The 25,022-nt window shown below is 43.6% G+C and overlaps 1 protein-coding gene across 1 annotated transcript in view; it reads left to right on the top strand.

The window, feature by feature from the left end:
• LOC308125209 (junction plakoglobin-like) overlaps nt 1-25,022 on the top strand; it is a 142,418-nt gene that overhangs the window by 78,115 nt on the left and 39,281 nt on the right. Inside the window, exons 2-3 of the mRNA XM_080488771.1 lie at nt 17,460-17,514; nt 19,920-20,153. Coding sequence (XP_080344897.1) covers nt 17,499-17,514; nt 19,920-20,153 — 250 coding nt within the window. The 5' untranslated portion in view covers nt 17,460-17,498. The remainder of the gene's footprint in view (nt 1-17,459; nt 17,515-19,919; nt 20,154-25,022) is intronic.

Below are 25,022 nucleotides of genomic sequence, written 5' to 3'. Positions count from 1 at the left end.
AGAGAGGAGGAGAGGAGGAGAGGAGGAGGAGAGGAGGAGAAGAGGAGAGGAGGAGAGGAGGGGAGGAAGAGTCGTCACACAGGGAGGAGAAAGAAGCCACAAGGGGAAATACATGAAGACTGTGAAGAAGGGATGCAAGCAACGAAAAAGAAAGGTTTGCCCTGAAAATGTTCCTGTTTTTTCTGACAAAGAATCTGCAGTTTTACTGTCAGAAAAAGGTGCAACAATTGAGAAGAGAAGAGAGACGCTGGTGCAATTCCCTCTCATGTGGATACTTGTGCTCTGAACTCCATCCTTAGAAAGTTTGGTGAAAATCCTGCAGCGGCCTGAAGAAACTGGATCTTGTGAAACATTCATCTGATCCACAGTCACACCAGAGGTTCGGTCCCTTGAAGACCATCCTGCCAAGTGCATGAGGGATCTCCACCAGGGTCTTAATCATTCTACATCACGTCATTGGTTTCCAACCTTTTTCACTTCAAGCCACCCTAAAGGGCCCCAGCCTGAGCCCCCCAAACACCCACATTCACCAATAACAAAGCACGAGGTTCTACAGCTCTACAGCGAGGTGACAAACCTTATTGACAAAGGGAAAATAACGTCTGGCATGGCATAATCCCCAGCTTCTCTTGTAGTGATGAAGAAAACTGAATCTGATCTGCATCCAAGTCACGATGACGGACAGCACAGGTGATCTGATATCTGGTATAGTCACCTGCAGACAGATCGTTCTTCAGTTTTAAGGCTCATCAACTGAACATAATAGTGGCCTCAAATGCAAACAGAAGTATTCAAATGGACTTTTTGTGAGTGAGTGATTGATTGATTGATTGATTGATTGATTGATTGGTTGATTGATTGATTGATTGATTGATTGATTGATTGATTGATTGATTGATTGATTGATTGATTGATTGATTGATTGATTGATTGATTGATTGATTGATTGATTGATTGATTGGAGCATTGATCTGCCACAAACTCATAATGGCTGCGATGCAACGTGTTGCTGAAGGGAACTGTGGAATCGGTCTCCTCGTGTCTTTTTTTATCAACTCAGGCTTTTCCCATCAGGATCAGTTCACTTTCACATGAGAGAGGCGGAGTTTGCAGCGTCCGGCCAATTTGAAACCCAGCAGACTAACTTTTGTAATAGAAGAGCAGACAATTATGGACATTGGACATTGTTGAGTCACTTCAGAGAGAGTTGTTGGTTCAAGTCTCAAACTGTCTGGACAGCTTCAGAGAAAAGACCTTGCTTTGTGTGGAACATTTCCTCTGTGCACTGAACCTTCTCTCTTGAACAGTTGTGGAACCTTCAACTTGTCTTGTTCCTTCAGTATACTTAGCTCCACTGCACACTTCTTTATCCACTGATGTCCGTCGCCTGTATTGGTTGGAACAGAACAGTGCAGGAAGGTTTGGATTGTGACGAGGCAGTGGTGTGCAGTCAGGGACAGCCGAGCAGGCACTGCTCGCCCTGTCAAAAGTTCTTCTTCTTTTTTTTATAATTAAAAAGTGATTCTGAAATCTGTGTCTGGAATCAGTTAGGCTGCTTGTTCAGTCTGCAACTTTATCCAGAAAACGACTGGTTATATTTTGTGGAGCTCAAATCTCCTACGTCCTCTAAACGCATCACAGCAGTAACTGCATCGCTGGAAGCTGGACGCTGCTATTGGCTTAAAATGTTGAGTGACAGGATCATCAGCCAATCAGATTCTGATGTGTTATTGACGGAACGCCTTCGGGCAAGCAGAGTTTCTAGTGCTGGTCTGGGTGTCGTCATTGAAATGAGCTTCACTGATTGGCCCATGAGCAGGTGGTGATGACTCACTGTTATCTGATGTTCTGGAGGTGATGGCGGCGAATTTAACAAGAAGGTTGGGTGATACGATAGCGGACCTGCTTCTGGACCTTTTTCAAGGTGCTCGTTTGAAGAAGAAATGGAAGTTGTGAGTCGAGGAAGATGGAAGGGCTGACTATGGCTCCGTTTACACAACGAATTTCAGTGTATCTGCAAAACTTTCTTCACTTTGGTGGGGTCTGTTTACACGGCACCAGTTTGCGGATCCACTGTATCCACAAAGTTTTTAATCCGGCTCCCAAGGTGGAAAGATTCTTTCACGACGCAAATCCCTCCTGCTGAGACTGATGGAGGCTACAGAGCCTGTTACTGCTCATCTCCCCCCTCCCTCCTGCTCATCCAGTTGTAAACAAACATGGCGGCCGCGTAGTGGTACGACCCGTAGTGGTACGACCCGTAATGGTACGACCCGTAGTGGTACGACCCGTAGTGGTACGACCCGTAGTGGTACGACCCGTAATGGTACGACCCGTAGTGGTACGACCCGTAGTGGTACGACCCGTAGTGGTACGACCCGCGGTCCATATTCTAGTTTTATCATCCAGATCAGTAGTTTAATAGTTGAGACTCTCCCTGATATCATCCGGTTCCTCATCAGTCCATACGGATGTCAGGTTCTCTACATTTTCTTCACCTTTATAGTGTTTTGTTCTTTGCACACGTCTGTGTAGTTTCATTACAAAATCAAGCAACAGCGCCCTCCAGTGGCCCGGCATACTAACTACATCATTGCCTCTGTGTCCGATGCTGGAGTGTAAACACACTCCTTTTTTTTAGCGGATTAGATGTTGTCACTTGAAACGTTGTCGTGTAACCAGGGTCTCAGTCCAATAAAGGCTTTGTGTGGCATTTTAGATGGATGGATTTCATCTACAAGTGAGTGCTCGTTTTTTGTTTTTTTTTTACTTTCACTGGATTAGATTGGCGCTGCTGTTGGCATTTGGTGCTGTATTTGATTGTAAAGTGGTGTTTCATATACAACCGTGGGGCCGCCACGATTAAATAAAATGAGGTTTTGGTTCGACCAACACAACATCCCTCCGTTCATTCATCTCCACATCGCCTCTTTCTCCGTTATTGTCATTCACACAGACAGACGAGCGAGCATGCATGACAGTAGTGAGCGAGACTCGCACAGTCCGAACCCCGTCTGACGCTACGACCCACCACCCCACACACCACCACCACCACCACCCCTACCTCCACCCCCGGTCCCCATGCAAACCTGTGGGAAACACTGGCGATGGTGCACAGTGGTGTCTTGATGTGTTGTGGTTGTTGATCAGCTGTCATGTTGGCATTGATAAAGTGCTGACATTGGATTCAGATTGTGTTTTTACTGTAGGACATAATGTTCTGCTGCATTAGCTGTATCTCATAGGCAACAATACGTTTTTTGGAGGGGGGGGGGGTGTATTTGTTACTGCTGGCCCTGACTGAAACACCACCGCACGCTACTGTGACTAGGACATTTGATAAATATCTAGTTTCTAATGAAATGATTGCTTAGTATCAATGAGGCGTCATGCAGAGTGTTTAAAGTCCACAGGAGCTTGAATCTTCACATGGTGTGGCTGGTTCTGCTACACACAACACAGCGCCTACTAGTGGTAGTTTTCTGGCTTTATTCCTAATGTTTGCCCAACATTGTCATCTGAATATGAAACTTTCCTGAAACCAATATCCATAAACAATAACATTTTCAGTAAATTGTTGTTGTGTAATCGACGGTAACGAATCGATCCCTCCGATGGTTAAAGATGAAATGGCTGCTCATATTTGCATCGTGGAGCAGCAGGTGGGAAAGGTTTTGTGTTTATCAGTGACTGTGCGCATACACTGGAGTGTTCCAAAAGAGAATTCAGAGCAAAATCGTTGTTTGTTTAGTCTGTGACAGAAATACACCGAAATCTCCAGCATGCAGAATAATTTATTTTATCAGAACTACATTTCTTGAAGTCTTCAAAATGCACCACGAACATGACAAGAATGAATTTTCACTGTGCTGCTGCTGCTGTGTGTGTGTGTGTGTGTGTGTGTGTGTGTGTGTGTGTGTGTGTGTGTGTGTGTGTGTGTGTGTGTGTGTGTGTGTGTGTGTGTGTGTGTGTGTGTGTGTGTGATCACGTTTTTCTCCTCTGAGCTTTTCTCTGTGAAAGCTTTTCAGCACATGTCATAAACCTCACATCTCTCACTGGCAGAAAACATGTCTTTACACACACACACACACACACACACACACACACACACACACACACACACACACACACACACACACACACACACACACACACACACACACACACACACACACACACACACACACACACACCCAGTAGTAATGGAAACAGAAAAAGGTGCCATTTAAGCTGTTGAGATGTCACTCTCAGTGCCCAGTCCATTATTTGTGGCCACTGCCTCCAGTAAAATTGCCCCTGGTCTCCCTCCATGCGTCGTTCATCACTCGGGGATTATAAACAGAGCCTGACTTAACCATTCGCCTTTTGTTGTGCCACACAGTTTGGATTTTTAACAGCTGGAATAAAAGATGCTCAAAATAAATATTAGTTAATTTTTTCTCAGTGGGAGCCCTTACAGAATCAAACTACATTAACCCTTCATTTCCCCCTGTGAACCCTTGGAAACTCAACAGTCCTGCTCCATCACTAGTCAACACCACAAATACTAGTCAGTTAGCTTTTTCTCTCTGCAAAAGGGACTAAACTAGAATGGAATTGATAAATAATCACTCCACTGCAGCAAAGCACACGCACATGAAGCAACTCTTGAAATATTATTTTGCACCAACCAGATGAAGCAACTTTAACCTGCAGCAACCACACTGCTGCTAGCTGCTGGTTGGTTGGTGGATGGGTTGGGTTTGTTTGTAGTTTTGCAACTTTTTGCAAGAACTATTAACCTGAATTGCATGAAATCTTCAGGGATGATTTGTCATCATCCAAGATCTAATCAATTCGATTTTGGGACGTTAACGGCGAACCGTTTCCGAATAAATCACAAAAACACTGTGAAGATGTTTTCGATTCAGAGCGAATGAGAGAGGCACCTCATGGAGGAGATCAAACAAGATCAGCATCTGTTGCCATGGAGACGCTCCCTGCTCGGTGTTGGCATGCAAGTTAGCATCGATATGCGCTAACGGCTAACATGCTCGCGATGGTTCTGCAAACAAATGTGGCGATGCTGAAGGTCTGTGCTCTACCGAGTGTAGCTCTAGTTTATCATAAATTACTTTCAGGCATGTGACATTTCAAACGTGTGCAACCACATATGCACACAAATGTAGCATTTGATACACATATCCATATATACATATCCATATATATTCTCACCTTTTGATGATAATATAAATAGATTAAAGTTTATGAAAATATATTTAGACAACTAGATCATTTATATTTAAGTTTACCCACACATACTTATAGACATACATACCTCATATACTGTATAATACAGTATCTGGCATGCCTGAAAAAGGTGAAGAAAGAAGTCAAACTAATTAAATCCAATAATCGATTGTCATATCAGTAAGTTTCTGGAAGGGTCTGAACACGGTGCAGGAATACTAAATGATAAAGTGATTAAAACTTTCCAATTACTCCTTATACACAATATATTTTAGTGACAATGTTTACTTGATTGTGAATTCTTCTAAATGTTGTTTCCTGAGTGTTTTGATGGTTTTAGACCTTGGCACAGCGTGTTGTGGCCAGCTCACGTTGTCAGAACTCCATCGGTAATGTTTCTACTGCCGTAGGTGGAGGAACGTACCTTATTCATCAGAGTTCTGCTCCACACATTCATCCTCAACCCCAGCTACACCCAAACCAGTGGCCTTATTCTCTGGCCGCTCCATTAGCTGTCTCTTTACCGCTCCTCTTTCTTCTCCATCCAGCCACCTTTTCTCCGCTCACCTTTGCTCCTCTTCCGTTCTCCACCTCCTCAGCCTCCTCTTTTCTCCGTGTGCTTGGCAGCACTTAAACGTCCTCTGAGGGAGAGCTCCAACTTCCAGCGACAAAGCTTTGTGCTGCATTTTCGCTCCACGTGTATCCTAGCCAGCCTGCTCAGTTTTAATTAGACAGGGACTCCAGCTAACATATGGAGGCACAGAGCAATTTACACAGCACTGACAGTGAGCTCAGGAGGCCAACGGAGCGCCGCCACGCAGAGCCGGCTGCTTCATACCAGGACACAGGAGCAGGAGGAGGATACTCCAAAGGATTACCCAAAGGAAGAGGGAGGAGAAGAATCAGAGGTGTGAAAGTCGAGCTCCTGAAACAGATGTGTGAGTTTATCACCTGAACAAACAGAATGTTGGGATCTGAGTGGAACCCAAGTGGAAGTCAACTGGATCAATGGAACCCAATCATTTGTTCATCAGTCACGGGGGGTTGATCTCAGAGGCCCGTTTGCCCCCTGGATAGGTCACTAGTCCTGTACAGGTCACTAGTCCAATACAGGTCACTAGTCCTGTACAGGTGACTCGTCCAATACAGGTCACTAATCTTGTACAGGTCACTAATCCTGTACAGGTCACTAGTCCTGTACAGATCACTAGTCCAATACAGATCACTAGTCCAATACAGGTCACTAGTCCAAGTGAAGTGCCCTTGAGCACAAAGCTTCAAGTTGCCACCGTAGCGCTCCAAGACCTCATTTGAGAACCATCAGCACTGGTGTGTACATGAATGGGCAAGAGTGCTGACCACTACGCCACCATGCCGTCCCTCAGTCCAGACATATTCTTAAAACTGAACTCTGTAAAACCTTCAGGAACATGTCAATGAAACAACCTGTGCAGTGCACTAAACTTGTGAACCTGACAAAATGATGGCTCTTGTTTGAAGGACGCAAAAGCAAATTGTACTCATTTTGTCTTGAAGTCTGCAGAAATAACAAACTCAGGTGAAAAGGAAATAAAGAAATGCAGTCAGAAGGTGAGAGGGCTATTGGATGGCTCTGCAACAGGACCTCTTCCTTTCAGCTTGTTTTGAACATGGCGACAAAAGTCAATACTTGTCATATCCTGTATGAAACTAACCTGAACTGTGGCCTGTTTTCTAGAACCAGAATGATGTTTTCTGGGAGGGAGAGGAAGGACTCTTTATTGTTCGTAAAGTGCTGCATGTGGAGAACACTTTGTTGTTGAAGCAGGAGATTTTGTTCACTCTTCACTGGAGTTATTGTTATGACAGTGATGAAGCCTTGGCTTCATGCTGATCCTGGCTCCATGTACACTTTACTTTCGCAACCAAACAAAGAGGGTTTCCAGCATGTAAAGCTGCTGTTCCAGTCACTCTTGGAGACAGAAGTCATCTGTAGGACACTGTTAAGTAGCTTTGCTAAGTCGATGATAGATAGTGTTATTATTGTTATATACAGTGTATACTAGTCCATTTTTGTATAAAAGTATTGGGTCACACCACTTTTTCATTGAATTCTGATATTTCATTGGAAAAGCTGTTTAAAATCCAGCAGCTGTTGGTGCCATCAGAATAGGTTGCTTGAAAAGCTCTTTGTATTCCTGTGGGCTGCTCTAATGAGGCTGCAGTGATTCCTCAACCATCTCGTATAAGAGGTGAAACCAGCAGTGGAAACATGTTGTTGGAACGGCATTGCAGGTCCTACGATTGGAAACCACAAGTGGACCATTACCTGTCTGCATGATGTCACCTGTTGTTTGAAGGAGAATGGAAATGGTTACGGATTGAGATTGGACCCTTAAAGAAAAATCTGATGATTGTTTATGGAGGAGACTAAATTAGCTTAACTTACCTTACCACCGCTTATCTTAGTCTATCTTAGGGTGCGTTCACATTTCCCTGTTTGATCCAGACCAGAGTTCTCTTCGTGGACTTTCTGGGAAAGTCCATTTTGTTTTGGTGTCTTTCAACGTTCCCCTGAGCTCTGATGCAAATCTAACAAGGGAACTCTGGTCCCTTGAAAATGTCCGTCTCAGTTGTCATGGAAATGGATTTTACAGCTGGTGGGGTGAGAGGACGTGACGTAGAGCACAATGCATTTTGAGTAATAAACAAAAAAAGCTGAATCAGGAGAAGCAGGCGGAGAAAGAAAAAGGTTGTTTTTTTTAAATCCTGTGAGTAGTGAGGAAAGATGTAGTGAGGAAAGAAGTAGTGAGGAAAGAAGTAGTGAGGAAGGATGTAGTGAGGAAAGAAGTAGTGAGGAAGGAAATAGTGAGGAAAGAAGTAGTGAGGAAAGAAGTAGTGAGGAAAGATGTAGTGAGGAAGAAGTAGTGAGGAAAGAAGTAGTGAGGAAGAAGTAGTGAGGAAGAAGTAGTGAAGAAAAAGTAGAGAAGAAGAAGTAGAGAAGAAGAAGTAGAAGAAGAAGTAGAGAAGATTATGTAGAGAGGAAGTAGTGAGGAAGAAGTAGTGAAGAAAAAGTAGAGAAGAAGTAGTGAGGAAGGTGCTCATTCATATCTGGTCTGAATACTGTCTCTCACAGTTGTTTTGTTTATGCATTAGCGACGAGCTAATTAGCCTTGTCACCACCAATCAACCAATCAATGCGTCTTCTTTACTTCCTGTCTGGTCAGTGTTCTCCAGGTGGTTTGATCCATTCTCAAAATGCAAATGGAACCAAGGGTTGTTCTGTCCTGTATCATTATTATTATTATTATTATTATTATTATTATTATTATTATTATTATTATTATTATTATTATTATTATTATTATTATTATTATTATTAATGCCGTGACACAAAAGAGCACATTCAGATGTTGTCAGTGTTCATCCCCCTCTGATGTCAGGTGATTCTAACAATCAGTAATCAATAGAGCTGCAGCCAGCAGCTGTGCTAACGATCCTCTGGCCTCCTGCAGGCCACCGATTGACCGTCCAGCAAAGCCGTCAGAAGATGGAGGAGGTCGATGTTAATTTCATCAGCACACAATGAAAACTCCTCCGTGTCATTTCCTGCCATGTTTGTTCTGTCGGAGGCAGCTGGGTGTGAAACTCTCTTAGCGAGTCAGTAAATGCAGAAATGAGAGACGTTCTCCGCCTCGTGGGCTCGTCTGAGGTTCCACACTCACTCCGTGTCACACACGGCGTGTGAGGCTGGGTCGGGGCGTCGGCAGGCTCTTCACCGCCTCATCAGCCTCCCTGTGACATGATCCTCCTGTCTCATGCCCACACTCTTTGGATTTGCCTCGCACACTGTCACCGCCGGCAAAGACATCAAACTTTAAAGCTTCAGCTTCTACCAACATGTAGAAGAGTCTGCCCCTTCATGCTTTCACTAGATACTTACAACAACAAATCAAGCAGAAATCTGGGTGTAACTATGGACTCAGACTAGGACTGGGCGATATGACCTTTCATCAATATCTCAATATTTTCAGGCCATATCATGATACACGATGTATATCCTGGTATTTGGTCTTAGCCAGAAATCAACATTTATTTAGACTCATGCAGTCTCACATGTATGATGATTCCATGTCTACATTGAAACATTCTTGTTCACACGACATTAATATTTGCCAATATTTAGGGTTGTTGTGGAGCCGGCAGGAAGTGTTGACGTCGTGGTTTCAGACACTCTTTGTTTTCCAATGGAGGATTTTTAAATGGCGACAGAAGCTTGTTGTGCTGCTTCCTGTTGTGGCGACGCTGCTGCGGTATATTTTGCACTCTGTTGTTGGTTCCACATCTTCCTCCTTGATTCCAAACTACCGCCGTACAACAGATCCCTGCTCTTTTTCTTTGAAATGAACTCATCTTCTGCCATCTTTCGTGTCTGTTCACACATTCCGCTCTCTAGGTTTCATCCTTCCATCTCTGAGAGCCCGTCGGCTTAAAGCGACGGTATATATATAGATATATATAGATATATATATATATATATCTATATATATAGCGATGATATAGTCACTTTTTATGTCGCACAGAGAACAAGCCGCGGTACATGGAGTATATTCGATATCTCGCCCAGCCCTAACTCAGACCTGAAAGTCATCAACCATACGAAGACGATATCAAAGTCAAGAATTTCAAGAATTCTGGGATTTGTGGGGGAAGGAGACCCAGAGAAAGTTGCATTTATTTTCAATAAACTGGATTATGGTGTTTCCAAGTCTCGGACGGCTGCAGCTCATCCAGAACGTTTAACATCACAAAGAGGGTGGAGCCCAGTACAGCTGAGGTCCTCAGGAAGAGCTCCACTCAGAGATCCCAGAGTCACAAGAAACAAGGTCAAGCAGCTTTTAGTTCCTGAACGACTGGGCTTCACAGGATTTACAATTAATGTTCGATTTTAGTTCTTTCTTTCCCCTTTGATTTAATAAAGCTTTTTCTTCCTGTTGTTTATTCTCCTTTTTATGTCTTTCTTCTCTCATATTTTAATGCATTTCTGCTCTTTACAGTTTTATTGCATTATTGTATTCTTTGTAAATTCCTGTGTTGGACTTTAAGTTTAAATGATATTATAGAAATAAACTTGCTTTGCGATATATAACGATTTTTTTCACGGCACTTCAGATTATTAGTCACATTAACTAATACACACTTACACACGCGCTGGCATGTGGGCACACACACACACACACACACACACACACACACACACGGAAACGTGGGGTTCAGTATGTGGCTGAAGACGTCTCGACAGGGAGAGAAGTGAGGCTCACACTGACACCCCAGATTGAAAGACAGTCTGTTTTTTGCTTGATGGACTGACAACTTGTCCAAGATGGAACCAGACTTCACCCAGCGTCTCGGAGACTCCCTGACCCGGAGTCAAACCCTGAACTTCCTGTGGTACAAGAGTGCAAACCACTGTACCGCCTTCCAGCCCTTTGTAATCCCTGCAGCCCTTTGTAATCCCTGCAGCGTTCTATTCTGGCGGTTTTGACAGTTTTTGGTTTATTTTTATTCCGGACTCCAGACAGTAAAATCACTTCAAAGTGAAGAGATTTTCTTTTATTTTCGTTTCAGTAATGAAGAAAAATAAGAAGTTCTTCTCCACTAATTCAAATCAAAGCAGCAATTTGCCTCATCAGATTGAGCTCCAGCAGTCACTCCTAATCAGCTTAGTCTCGCTGCCTTTTGTTGGGTGTTTTGGAACGAATGCTTGTTTCTAAACAAACAAACAAACAACAAACAGCTTCAACCCACCGAGGCAAGAACTGGACGGGTTGTGCAGCCGAACCGAACAAAGCTGGGCGGCCCCAATCTGAGACACACAACTGAGATTACAAACACACAACCCCAATCTGAGACACACAACTGAGATTACAAACACACAACCCCAATCTGACACACAACTGAGATTACAAACACACAACCCCAATCTGAGACACACAACTGAGATTACAAACACACAACCCCAATCAGAGACACACATCTGAGATTACAAACACACAACCCCAATCAGAGACACGCAACTGAGATTACAAACACACAACTGAGATTACAAACACACAACTGAGATTACAAACACACAACCCCAATCAGAGACACGCAACTGAGATTACAAACACACAACTGAGATTACAAACACACAACTGAGATTACAAACACACAACCCCAATCAGAAACACACAACTGAGATTACAAACACACAACTGAGATTACAAACACACAACCCCAATCAGAGACACGCAACTGAGATTACAAACACACAACTGAGATTACAAACACACAACCCCAATCAGAGACACACATCTGAGATTACAAACACACAACCCCAATCAGAGACACGCTACTGAGATTACAAACACACAACTGAGATTACAAACACACAACCCCAATCAGAGACACACATCTGAGATTACAAACACACAACTGAGATTACAAACACACAACCCCAATCAGAGACACACATCTGAGATTACAAACACACAACTGAGATTACAAACACACAACCCCAATCAGAGACACACAACTGAGATTACAAACACACAACACCAATCTGAGACACACATCTGAGATTACAAACAAACAACCCCAATCAGAGACACACATCTGAGATTACAAACACACAACTGAGATTACAAACACACAACCCCAATCTGTAACACACACGCAGCATTCATGCCTCACCACATAGTGGCACAGTGGTTAGCACACTCGCCTCACAGCTAGAAGGTTGTGGGTTCAAACACAGGGGCTTTCTGTGTGAAGTTTGCATGTTCTCCCCGTGTGTGTGGGGGTTTCTTCCAGACACTCTGGTTTCCCCCACTGTCCCAAAAACAGGCACTGGGGGTCCCTGAGCAAGACCCTCAGCCCCCCACCCCCATCTCTCCAGGACACACAAGAGATTATTAATCTCAATGTGGGTCTCTTGGCTAAAATAAATAAAGAGCTGTTTTGTTCTTTCAACACATAAAGCGTGTCTGGAGCCAGTGTGGGAAATTGTGCAAAAGTGTAGTGGGATTTTAATTTCTTTTTTATAAAGTATATCCAGTATAATTGTGTTGACTTCAAAATATAATTTTACAGTTTCTTTCAATTGTTTACATGCAATTTTGAAATAGTATTTTTTTTCAAAATACAATCACAATTATCCAAACACCACACTGAATTAGCAGGGGAAAAAATGACACACTTCAGTCAAAACATACACACATATTTGTGAAAATACTATTAGTTTTCATTTCACCAACACAGTCCTCAATGATCAGACACTAGAGCAGCCAGTTCCACACTGCTGGGATTAATAAAAAACACATTTGTAAAAAAAACTACTTTTAGGAAATAGCATGTGCCAGACCTTGTTATGTAAGGGATCGTTTGGATGTCAAAAAAAATAGTGACAAACCCACAACATTCTTCATGAGTAGTTTGAGATATAGGGAGAATGTACACAAATAGGCCTACTATATGCTTACCAAGTACTGCACAACACTGATGCTGCAGACTGAATATTTCAAGTATTTATTTCAAAACCTACAGTATTTCTTACCATAATCAGTTACAGTAATCAACCAACAATGAAATCAACGATTCAAATAAAATCTGTAGACAAATAAAAAGTACTGCATGAAGTACATACACTTTGACTCTGAAGAAAAACTAGTGTAAAAGCAACAAGAATACTGTAGCTACTCATCATCTCTCTGTCTGGCTGGATCAGGACACAAGATTTCATCCAAATCACAGGCTTCTTCTCTTCCTCCTTCTCCTCTTCCTCTACCTGGGCTTCCTCCTCTACCTCCTTCTTCTCCTCTTCCTCTACCTGGGCTTCCTCCTCTACCTCCTTCTCCGCTTCCTCTACCTGGGCCTCCTCCTCTATGTCCTTCTCCTCTTCCTCTACCTGGGCTTCCTCCTCTACCTCCTTCTCCTCTTCCTCTACCTGGGCCTCCTCCTCTACGTCCTTCTCCTCTTCCTCTACCTGGGCTTCCTCCTCTACCTCCTTCTTCTCCTCTTCCTCTACCTGGGCTTCCTCCTCTACCTCCTTCTCCGCTTCCTCTACCTGGGCCTCCTCCTCTATGTCCTTCTCCTCTTCCTCTACCTGGGCTTCCTCCTCTACCTCCTTCTCCTCTTCCTCTACCTGGGCCTCCTCCTCTACGTCCTTCTCCTCTTCCTCTACCTGGGCCTCCTCCTCTACGTCCTTCTCCTCTTCCTCTACCTGGGCCTCCTCCTCTACCTCCTTCTCCTCTTCCTCTACCTGGGCTTCCTCCTCTACCTCCTTCTTCTCCTCTTCCTCTACCTGGGCCTCCTCCTCTACCTCCTTCTTCTCCTCTTCCTCTACCTGGGCCTCCTCCTCTACCTCCTTCTCCTCTTCCTCTACCTGGGCTTCCTCCTCTACCTCCTTCTTCTCCTCTTCCTCTACCTGGGCCTCCTCCTCTACGTCCTTCTCCTCTTCCTCTACCTGGGCCTCCTCCTCTACCTCCTTCTTCTCCTCTTCCTCTACCTGGGCCTCCTCCTCTATGTCCTTCTCCTCTTCCTCTATCTGGGCCTCCTCCTCTACCTCCTTCTCCTCTTCCTCTACCTGGGCTTCCTCCTCTACCTCCTTCTTCTCCTCTTCCTCTACCTGGGCCTCCTCCTCTATGTCCTTCTCCTCTTCCTCTACCTGGGCTTCCTCCTCTACGTCCTTCTCCTCTTCCTCTACCTGGGCCTCCTCCTCTACGTCCTTCTCCTCTTCCTCTACCTGGGCTTCCTCCTCTACCTCCTTCTTCTCCTCTTCCTCTACCTGGGCCTCCTCCTCTACCTCCTTCTTCTCCTCTTCCTCTACCTGGGCCTCCTCCTCTACCTCCTTCTTCTCCTCTTCCTCTACCTGGGCCTCCTCCTCTACGTCCTTCTCCTCTTCCTCTACCTGGGCTTCCTCCTCTACCTCCTTCTTCTCCTCTTCCTCTACCTGGGCCTCCTCCTCTACCTCCTTCTCCTCTTCCTCTACCTGGGCTTCCTCCTCTACCTCCTTCTTCTCCTCTTCCTCTACCTGGGCCTCCTCCTCTATGTCCTTCTCCTCTTCCTCTATCTGGGCCTCCTCCTCTACCTCCTTTTCCTCTTCCTCTACCTGGGCTTCCTCCTCTATGTCCTTCTCCTCTTCCTCTACCTGGGCTTCCTCCTCTACCTCCTTCTTCTCCTCTTCCTCTACCTGGGCCTCCTCCTCTACCTCCTTCTTCTCCTCTTCCTCTACCTGGGCTTCCTCCTCTACCTCCTTCTTCTCCTCTTCCTCTACCTGGGCCTCCTCCTCTACATCCTTATCCTCTTCCTCTACCTCCTTCATCTCCTCTTTGAGCCCCTCCTCTCATTCTCACTCTTCTTCTTCTCCCTCCTTCCATTTTTGTTGAAGCCAGGTGAACTCACCTGCTGCCTGTTATAGCTCACGTGAGTGCTGCGTTTTCAAATGAGCACACGTGTGCGTCCTCACCTGGTGGATGTGATGATCCAACGTGTTCATTTGTGTGGTCATGGGCAATCTGGGGCTTTGTAATGACAAGGAAGTTGACCTCACAATCCTTATCTGTGTCTAAGGTGTGAAAATGTGTGTAGAGTTTTACAAATCACTGTGAGTAATGTTTTGCAAAAAGGGTGAAGCAGACATTGTGTGTAAAGTTGTGCAAATCTGTGGAGGTGTTTTGCTCCTTGGAGTAGAATTTCGCAAATTGTGTGGAAATTTAAATTTTAGTGTGTCAACAATTGTAAAAAAGTTTCTGATTGAAAGACATTCGCTTCACAATGTGAAGACATTGTGGAAAGAACTAAGAAGCTGCAGCTACAGCTGAGGTAGACAGAATACAAATATGTTGTATTGAGGTAAAATTACTCTTACACTGCTTAAATTGTGCTCAATTACAAGTAAAAGTTAACATCGTCACAATATATGACTGTAAAACTACAAAATAGTAAAATTGTACATAATTTTGAGTTTGATTTGAATTCCGACGCCCATACTCCAACCAGGATTTGAATCCCTACCAACAATCTTCTGACTGCCTGTCCTCTCTTTTCTCTCCCTCCATCCTCACACCCAACCAGAACAGCAGAATGGCTCCATCTCTCAGCCTGGTTCTGCAGGTTTCTTCCTGTTAAAGCAGAGTTTTTCCTTTCCACCATCTCCCTCGCTTGCTCATATGGAATTGTTAGCATTCTTCTCGAAAAGTGCCTTGAAATGACTGTGTTGTACTTGGTGCTATATGGATAAAGTTGAATTGAATTGAATTTATCTGTAGAATTATTTATATTTATAGAACATTTCTCAGACAGAAAAACAAAAATACAGCATGACTGTTGACAATCATCTGAATGTCCATTTCACTGTGGCTGGAGGAAACTGTCACCATGGCAACCCTCAGTACACAAGTGATGGTCAGTTGTGTGTGTGCGTGTGTGTGTGTGTGTGTGTGTGTGTGTGTGTGTGTGTGTGTGTGTGTGTGTGTGTGTGTGTGTGTGTGTGTGTGTGTGTGTGTGTGTGTGTGTGTGTGTGTGTGAGTGTGTTCCTCCATCCTGATGAGACGTGGTTATTTTCAGTTTGAGTGATGTGTTTTACTGGAGTGTAAAAATATCTGCTGCACATACATTTCCTGACACTTCCTGTTCCCAGTAGAGCTGCTGCGAGTTCCCGGGGGGCCGCACTGCCAGTGAGGGGGTCGAGCTGCTATGTGGGGGGCTGTGGTGATGTTGATGGGGGGGCCTGTGAGGGGTCTTCGGTACACTTAAAAGCATCCTTGTGTTTGAACATGGTGTTTGTTCTCGACAATCCATGATGAGCACAGAAGTCCAATAACAACTGACCACTGTGATTCAGATCGGGCACGCCGTTCCTCCAATCACCCTCCACCAGGTTACCCTGCCGTTGCCAACGTGATCTTTGAAGTCGCCCAGTAAGTCTATGGAATCGGTCAGCGGTGTCCTTTCTAGGACCTCAACTACTCTCTCCAAGAAGACCGAACACTCTGAGCTCCTGTTTGGTGCAGAAACACAAACAGTAGCCAGGTTTCCTCCCCGCCACCTTAAGCCACAGGGAGGCGACCCTCTGGTCCACTGGGACAAAGTCCAACATGTGACAGCCAGCCGGGGGCTTGTGAGTATCCCCACACCCGCCCGGCGCCTCTCACCCTGTGCAACGCCTGAGTAGGAAAGAGACCATCCCTTATCGAGGAATATGGTTCCAGAGCCAATACTGTGGGTGGAGGTGAGCCCGACTCTATCTAGTCCGTACCTCTCAACCTCCCGCACCAGCTCCCGCTGCTCCCCCCACTAGAGCCAGTTTCTGCTGCAGGGGCACACGGCGCCACACGACTCCCCACCCTCTTGCTTTGCGTGAGCAATGCTCTGCTCCCTATGTTTGACTTTGTGGGTGTTGGACCCACGTCGCCCTCCCATGTTGCTTGTTTGAGCTATGGCAGACGGTACACGAGGGCTATTCGCTCAACAGGCGCTCACCGGTGAAGCCCAGCCCCAGGCCTGGCTCCAGAGGGGAGTCCGGTGACCCTCATCTGGGCAGAGTACACGCTCTTCTGTGTTCGGTTTGGACGTGTTAGTCTGGGCCTTCACTCCATTCCTGTTCGCCTTGGGCCCAAATACCTGTATGATATCTAAATAACAGTGAAGCCATTGTATAATCGTTTAGTTGCTATATTGTTTGAGTTGTGCTGTGAATGTGAATCATAAATACAGATAAATTGAACCAAATTACTTCCATTGATGTAAGGAATGCAGTACAAAAGTGTGTTTAAGTGTATTCTAACCATATTTTTACATCTAATTGAGCATAATTGTATGAATGTAGTAGGACTATAGTTATACTTTACAAACTGTGAATGTCCGGTCCTCTCATGGCAGAACATTTCACTTTTTAAAAAAATTGTGATTAGAAAACATAAGTGGAAGTTGGCCAACCAAAAGTAACTTTGTTTATTTTGTTTAGAACGTAATAATGTTTTGATGTCTCATGGTGGCTTATATCCTTCAATCAGAACCTCCACTAATGTTCACTTTCTACTGAAACAGTCCAAAGTAAAGAGAATCTGCAGTGTTGATCATATCAACGTGAAGAGGCAATGAAAGCCGTCCTTCTTCTCACAGTTCTGTCAAAAAGCACCGTCCTCCTTGAAAGAATGTTTGTCTTCCTCTTTGCAGTCTTGACCTCTGGTTCCTCTGGTTCTCTGCAGGTCAGAGGTCAGTGAAGGCAGAGGAACCGGTCCACCGAGATGATGTCCATGCACAGTAAGTGTTCCTGATTTTCCTCTGCACACACTCATTCATGCCGACACACGAGGAGCTAAATGTGAAATCTAAAGAGGAAAACCCAGTAACTTTAGAAATATATGTAAAAGGATTGAGTGTCTTATCAGACAGGCTTGACTTAGCTGCTAACGTGTAATATTAATAGCAGCTTTAATAATGCAACACTACTGAGGCTCCAGTTTCAATAGTACTCGAAGAAGTAAGGTATGTTAATTTAAGCTCTAAAAACATGACTTTGATTCATACCAACATTAGTTTTTCTAAGTGATGATATCTGTATTTTTATTTTACAAATCCGGAATAACCAAAAAATACCGGGGTTGTTTTTTTTTGTGCGTACTGTAATTTCTACACTATAAGTTCAAATGTTTTAAAGCTGTTTGATGTATCATGTGACTTATATTGAGAAGTGGAATATACATTTAAAAATATATCAGTACAAGTAATCTCTTTGCTTTTTTCAACATACCTTTACTAGAATTCTAAAACATTACTGAAATATGTGGACATAATAAAGACATCTTAATTGAGAGGAACTACTTGCTACCATGTCTCATCATTTATATGAAGAAATCCTGAAAAAACTATTTGGTGGGTGAAACTATTGAGAATTTGTATAAAATTCACATTTATCATTACATTTGTTGTAGCTGTAATGAAGACAGCTTATATTTATGATCATAACATTACTAGTGTAACAACAGCAGTACAATATATATGCAAATAAAAAAGTCTTTATTAGAAGGATGCTTGCATCTGGATCTCAACAACCTTTAATATCATTATCTTGTAATTTGATGCAGATGAGGAAATCTGGCATTCAGCTCCCCAAGGCTCCCTAATGTGAGAGTTTTGTGGGGAACCTGGATAGTTTACCTTTGTGAAGAGGACCCATCCTCCAGAAGAAGAAAATAATCTCACTCAGTTCTGGAGAACGGCTTTCAATGACAAATTCAGAACAGCCATGTTGGCATGTTTTAATAGTGTCACACGTCGCGATGTGACACGTTTTAATCTCTGTGGGTTTGTCATGAAGAGCCAGAACATTCTTAATTATTTACAGCAGGGGTGTCAAACATAAGGCCCGTGGCTCTCAAGAGGCTCCAATCCAGCCAAACCACCAAGCAAGTTGTAAAGAATTCAAAGGAAAGTAGTTCTCCAGAGTCGCAGACAAGACATGAGACCTGAGCTGAGATATCAGTGCTGCTGCCATGAAAACTAGTTACCTCATTGGTATCAAACTAGCCTCAAAGTCATGCTGTCACGGGGAGTTTGCAAAAAAAAAAAAACAGAATTCAACAGCTAGAGGAGGAGTTGTTTGGAGAAAAGTGGCTTTATTTTGAGATTGTACTCATTTTCATCAGTAATTGTTTGGTTTTGTGAAAATAGAGACATTTTCATCATGTATACTCTGCGTCACAACCAAGACATTTAAAGGTTATCATGGAACTATTTTACTGGTCCGGCCCACTCAGGAGGAAATTGGACTGTACGTGACCCCTGAACTAAAATGATTTAAACTCATATAAACTGTCCACATTGCTGAAATGTTGATGTGGTTCAAACTGCTTGATTAGAGACTTACCATTGATAATGTGGGGATAGTTAAAGGTAAACTCTGACTTCAGGTCACATGACTGCCGAGTTACTCCTGCCAGGAAGACGAAACATGGCAGACGTCCCTTCTGTTGTCGGTGGAAATTTCTTTATTTCAAGATAGATTATGGCTTTAGTTTCATTTTGACAGCTTTTCTAGCAACAAATGTACACTTTATCACATGACCTGAAGTCTGCCACAGAAAGGATTAGGCTGATGAAACGTACCCATGTTACATTTTGGGAGCGTTATTGTTTTTTGTGTGCAGTTTTTTGAAAAGCCTGTTTTTCTCGCTGTGGACAAACGAAGGTTTTACACAGTTTGGAGTGAGACTGGGTCGTGCTGGCACCATGAGGGTGTCAACAAAATGCGAACATGCTGTGAGATTTGATGACTTCTAATCAACGTAAACCCTTTTGTACCCTGGATTATAATTACTCTCCTTACTTTCTATCATCCACGTATTCAGACATGGCTACAATGAGTTAACAGTCCGAGCACGGTTTATCACTACAAGTGTTCCCAAGATACAAGAAGATATGTCAATGGAATGATCATATTGTTGAGATACAATCAGTTTTTGCCCTCCAGCTCCAACAGACTTGATTCCAATGAATGGGTCCTTATCAAACTCTGCTGAGGCCTGATAAGAAGCTTCATTTGAATCCTGAGCAGAGAAACACAGATAAACAGGACACAGTGTGTGAGAACAGGTCACGAGGTCGAAGAAGTACGAGCCCCTGCAGCCACATAAATGACAGTGTGAGCACGTGTTGGTTGTTTGCAGTGAGCGAGGCGGACAGCGTGGTGAAGGTGGCCGAGTGGCAGCAGACCTACTATGCTTCCGACTCCGGCATCCAATCAGGAGCCACCACCGTTCGGGACGATGAGAGCAGCGAGTACAGCGGCAGCAAGAAGTTCACAGGCAGCACCACGGCCAGCTCCAACATGGCAACCTCAGGGGCTGCCACAGCCGGGGGGGGCGGGGACCGAGGGGCGGGTGGAGGAGAGAGCCCTACAGGTGAGGACCCGCCCCTCCATCCACTAACACACTCTTTAAGGGAATTATCGTTATCCTCACTGTGCATTTTACCTCCCTTTGTATTGATCTCAGCTGCATTCAGAAGAAGCCACACCCTAAAAACATTAGAAATGTCTTTGTACTGACCATGTACTGATACCAACATGAGTATTTACTAAATGCCCTAAAGACTCATTCATACGCCAAACAATAGGCGGAGGCTTTGCCTTGCCATGAACCACCGTCGCACAGCCTCTGCATCAACGCTACATCACCTCCAACAGCCTTGAAGATTTCAGCATACGACTGCGTCCGCAGTAGCATAGCGCAGTGCTTAGCACTGCAGACTATAGACCGCGGGACCGAGCTCGCTGTTAATGAGTGTCTCAGTCAGGCTTTAATCATGTTTAGCATGTCGCATTGCTGGTGCCTGAGCCCTGCAACTCTTTAGCTTGTAGCATGTAGCATGTAGTGAAGCCTGGAGTTACGTGCTGAGCACTTAAACTGATGAGCAACATTTGACTAACTCTGATGGTCCAAGTGTCTCTAGTGATTAAGTTGCCTCAAGACACAACAAACAAATCAAACGTCACAAATTATTCATACGTTTAAACTCTTGTGGAAACACAACCTCTCACCCACAAAAAATTCACCAAAATCCGCCATTTTCCTCCAACGATCCGACTTCCTGTTCAGTTTTCACTATGGCCGTTAGGAGAGTTTTTTGTTCGTCTTGGCCTGTTACATACATGCGCTGATTTTCGTAGCTCTCTGTGAAACAGGATTCTGGGGCTACTTTTTTCCAATTTTGCAGGTGGCGCCGTTGAGCTGTTTCTCGAGTCACATGTGTAACTCCCCCAAATTATCAAAATTTTTGCCGGACCTGACAAATGTGCAAAGTTTCACAAAAAGTTATGATGCTAAGGCCCTCCAAAGGTGCCTATGTAAAGACGTCCTCTGATTGGCAGCTCGGCTCTGGTTTCACTTCAAAGTAAAATATCTGCTTTTCAGGCTAAAGTCTTCAGGAAAGTCTCCGCCTGTGGAAGTGACGGTGTTTCACTCTGTGACTGCACTTACTGAAGCTGCTGGGGTCTTTAGAATGACTCCACAGCTTGAGTTTAGGTTGAAACTCTCTCGTGTCGACTCTACCAGAATGAATAGAGGTTTCAACTTGCTCATTCTTCTTTTGCTTTCGCTGGAGTATCAAATAGAAAAAGAAAAGAAGCTTATTGATTTCCTTAATCGGTGTGTTTCCCCGGAGGCCCGAGGAGCCGAGGCCTTTCAAGGCGAAACGTTGCACAGTTGAGGGAAGGTGGTGGCGGTTGATTGCTCTGGCGTTATGAAGCAGAAACTCTCTTCATATTCTTCCCTTTGACGTGACGGGAGCCTCACACCTGAAGAAGCATCTAATAAACCAGTTTGATCCTCCTACCTGCGAGCCGGCTCCTCCATTAGTTCCGGGTCAGTCGGTCACGCTTTGCTGTGAAGGTTGGACCCGGGATCGGCTGCCGTGCTCGTTTGGATTCCCCATCGATGTGCGACACAAATAAAGATATGATGTGAATGGAAATGAAATTACAGACATGAGCACACTCGAAATGATGAAATCATTCACCGAGCCAAATACTGCAATTCAAAAGAAGTCCTCCTCCTCCTGCGCTTATGTTCTTTGAATATGTAATTGCTCCTGATGATGGGAAAGTGCGTCTGCACGATTTGGCTGATGGGTTTCCTTTCTGCTTGACATGGATCAGTATTCGTACTTCTTACCATCGCAGGTCCTCTAGACTTTCCGAGTGCCTCTTGTGAGCTGCTCTTTCAGTCTTTGACACCTCAGAGCCACGGAGCACTGCTCACATGGAGCTGCAGTCTAATGTATTGACTGTAACATGGGAACACTGTGACTTCAGTTAACCAGGTATCTGGAACAGTCACATTTTAAATCAAATCTCCTTTGTCCTTTTCATTTGATAAATGTACTCTTTCTGTTATTGGGCTTCCAAATGATTTCAACACTTTGTTTTTATTGTGTTTACTTTTTAGCATGTTAGCATGTTGGGCTACGTGTTTAATGTTTGCTAGTGGCTACATGTTGAGCATTAGCCGGTTGCTACATGTTTAGAATTAGCCGGTTGCTACATGTTTAGAATTAGCCGGTTGCTACATGTTTAGAATTAGCCGGTTGCTACATGTTTAGAATTCGCCGGTTGCTACATGTTTAGAATTAGCCGGTTGCTACATGTTTAGCATTAGCCGGTTGCTACATGTTTAGCATTGGCTTGTGGCTACATGAAAGTTCAGGGACGTCACTGAGGAAAGGATCTGTTAGAATGCAAAGAATTGTTATCATTAGATTTTTTATTAGGGTCTGAGAACTATGAAGTGCTAGAACCTTATTGGCATGCAAGGAATTATTATCATTATTATTATATTTCTTTTTTTCGCCGATACTTCAGCATTTTTGATGGCCTAAACATGCTCAACGTGATCGGTGTTGTGAAACATGTCAAGACTTGAAACTGCTCAGTGAAATAGTCAAACAAACCAGGAAACAGATCGTCAGGGATCACAGTTGTTGAGATTGTGCAAAATATTTTATCTTTCAGTTGACGCTCTTCAAACGTAGAGGAAATACTTCAATTCTAAGTTTGTTTTTTAAGTTATTCCCTCTTTTCTCCTCTTTATTATTGCCTCTGCAAACTGCCTATAATAATAATAAAAGCAAATTTTCTTCAAATCCCTAACATTTGATGGCCACAGAATGCAATGCGTCACATCAGGAGAGAATTCCAAAAAGAGACACGACATCGTAGACCTCATCATCAACTTTTCCTCTTTGTGTTTTGTCAGCTAACAAGATGGTGAATTCAAATTGCTTCTAATTTCATAACAAAACAAACCAGGCTGTGACAGTGAGGCCGATGGACTGTTGATTTGATTCCAGACGGCTTCTTTTCCACTTTTCGGCTGTCACAGTTAGACCCCGGCTGAATCCTTTAAAGGAGACCTCAACTGGTATTCTCACATATCCAGTCTCCCTTAAATTGCCTTCAAATCAATTCTTAAAATGTATTAGAAGCTCCAAGCACTGTTGTTATTTGAAAGGACACTCAAAACACAACAAAAGTTGGTTATTCACTGTGTAAACGGGGTCTGAGAGTGGAATATCATTAGAAAAGGAGCTGTAATTTAGGGAGGATGCCACTCCGTGTGGAAGTGTATGAACTCCCCTTGATCAAGCTGAACTTTTGATGAACGCACTCGTGAAATGTGTGGTGTGTAGGAGCTAATCCCCAGGAGGAACTCCCTCTTAAATATAACAATTATCACCAAAAATCACACGATGTTCAGGCTATTTGCACTGCACTTCCTGTTTTATGGCAAATCCTCAAACGTTGTGGCTTGTCCCGGACCAAGATTTTTGCTCACCAATGCCTTTCCTATCAACTGGCCAAATTTGAGGTAATTTGGAATTAACTCCCAGGACAAGTTTGCGCTTGAAAATCTGTAAAGTTAGACTAAAATAGGTCAAAATGTGCCATATTTTTCAAAATGGCCGACTTCCTGTTGTGTCATCGGCATATTTGTATAAGGGACTTGTTTTTGCTTCTTGGTGTGCTACATACAGTATGGGTGCTTGATTTTCACTCGTGTATTTACCCCTAAATATCAAACTTTTTAGTTTCAATAGGGTTGTCACACCTTCAGAGCTCAGACCCTAATAATCCTGTGTTAGTGACTTGCCCTCCTCCCTGCTGTGTGAATCTCTTTGCATGCTCAGTTCACATGTTGGTTTGTTGCTTGGCCGTTGTAACGACTCTAGTGGTAATACCCCCCAATAATGTAATAGTCATCAATAATGTAATGCCTGTCAATAGTTTAAAAAGATATTTGATCCTTTATCATAATATTGTTTTACCATTATTGTGATCATTTATTACATTTTTGAAGTGGGTCACAAAAATCCTTTTAAAATGTGACAATGGCAGACAATAATAGATAGATAGATAGATAGATAGATAGATAGATAGAGAGAGAGAGAGAGAGAGAGAGAGAGAGAGAGAGAGAGAGAGAGAGAGAGAGAGAGAAAGAGAGAGAGAGAGAGAGAGAGAGAGAGAGAGATAGATAGATAGATAGATAGAGAGAGAGAGAGAGAGAGAGAGAGAGAGAGAGAGAGAGAGAGAGAGAGAGAGAGAGAGAGAGAGAGAGAGAGAGAGAGAGAGAGAGAGAGAGAGAGAGAGAGATAGATAGATAGATAGATAGATAGATAGATAGATAGATAGATAGATAGATAGATAGATAGATAGATAGATAGATAGATAGATAGATAGATAGATAGGGCTGCATTTCTTATATATAAAATATATTGTTGTAGGTTTTGGGTTATTTTCTTAGGAAAAATAGGTCAAGTGGATGTGACAGTCATCATATTCAATCAACGAGATTCTGTAACACTCTCCAATGTGGTGGTAAAACATCCTTTACTTTCTTATGACATGATTGAGCAGTTATGACGTTTTTGGCTTTCAGAATGGCTCAAATCAACGTTATTGGCCATTATTACATTATCAGTTGATGCAGGGATGCACACAATTAGCTGAGTCCCCCCCACACACACTAATCTACAGCTGAAATATTAGTCTGTTTTATTCATGTTCAAGGTGATGATTGACTGTCATACCCTTGCCCACCACTAGTTGGCGCTACAGAGCTGTCACAAAGCAGTCCATCCATCCATCCATCCATCCATTTTCTCCTGTTTATCCGTTTCCGGGTGGCAGTCTGAGCACCGTCACCCAGATCACATTGAAAGATAAAAACAGTTCCAGCGCCTTGAAAACATCCTACTTCTCGATATCAAGTATTCAT

This window comes from Lipophrys pholis (assembly GCF_963383615.2).
Source record: "Lipophrys pholis genome assembly, chromosome: 19".
In the NCBI taxonomy this organism is placed as follows: domain Eukaryota; kingdom Metazoa; phylum Chordata; class Actinopteri; order Blenniiformes; family Blenniidae; genus Lipophrys; species Lipophrys pholis.
This window is presented reverse-complemented; position numbering and strand designations above follow the sequence as displayed.